At 40.9% G+C, this 770-nt stretch overlaps 1 protein-coding gene across 1 annotated transcript in view; it reads left to right on the top strand.

The window, feature by feature from the left end:
- The first annotated feature begins 226 nt into the window (after positions 1 to 226).
- LOC115239241 (glutamate receptor ionotropic, NMDA 2B) overlaps positions 227 to 770 on the top strand; it is a 109,839-nt gene continuing 109,295 nt past the window's right edge. Inside the window, exon 1 of the mRNA XM_029813656.1 lies at positions 227 to 574. Coding sequence (XP_029669516.1) covers positions 281 to 574 — 294 coding nt within the window. The 5' untranslated portion in view covers positions 227 to 280. The remainder of the gene's footprint in view (positions 575 to 770) is intronic.

Below are 770 nucleotides of genomic sequence, written 5' to 3'. Positions count from 1 at the left end.
TAATGTTTGTGTTTGAATTATTATTCGCTTGATATTAACAAAATTTTATAAATTTCTGTTCTAGGCATATCAGGCGTTTGCGATGAGACAGTGTTACGGTGGCGGAAATACTCGCGCATGCAATTGCGTCGCGTCGTTTCGATGCTAAAGTATTCGTGCATATGTTGTGTGTGAATGGAAGTGCAGTGTCAAGGTAGCGCGAGGAAGCAGGGCAGAATCGAATTAATCGTCAGTAAATCGCCGTGTTGTGATAAATTACTCGAGCAACAAATTTCACGCCATGAAAACCACGTGGATCCTTTCGTTAGTGGTGTCGCCACTGTTGGTGCTAGGTAGTCCGCCTGGTAACACCATCAGAGGAGAAGGCATCAAGATCGGGTCCGGCAGGGATACAGCCCCCAAGGGCATAAATGTGGGCAGAGGAAATTCAGCAGTTCGTATCGGCGAGGGCAGACTCTCGAATACGACGAGACAGCGGTCATTCCCGACTACTACGACTACCACGAGCGCGCCTCCAGCACGTTTCACGCCGCAGTCTTCTGTGGGAAATAATTATAATGTCACCTATCTCAGAGTAAGTATCTTTCATAATAATCTTGCTAAGAAAAGAGAACGACACTTAATTTGTTAAAGACTTTTATTGAATACGGTCATAGGAGAATAATATGTATCTTTATTTGAGAATTTATTTAATTTATACATAATAATGTTAATGCATTTTCCGGCAACGTACTATATCAAATAAATATAATTATAATATTTAAAATATA

This window comes from Formica exsecta, unplaced genomic scaffold (assembly GCF_003651465.1).
Source record: "Formica exsecta isolate Colony F162 unplaced genomic scaffold, ASM365146v1 scaffold37, whole genome shotgun sequence".
In the NCBI taxonomy this organism is placed as follows: domain Eukaryota; kingdom Metazoa; phylum Arthropoda; class Insecta; order Hymenoptera; family Formicidae; genus Formica; species Formica exsecta.
This window is presented reverse-complemented; position numbering and strand designations above follow the sequence as displayed.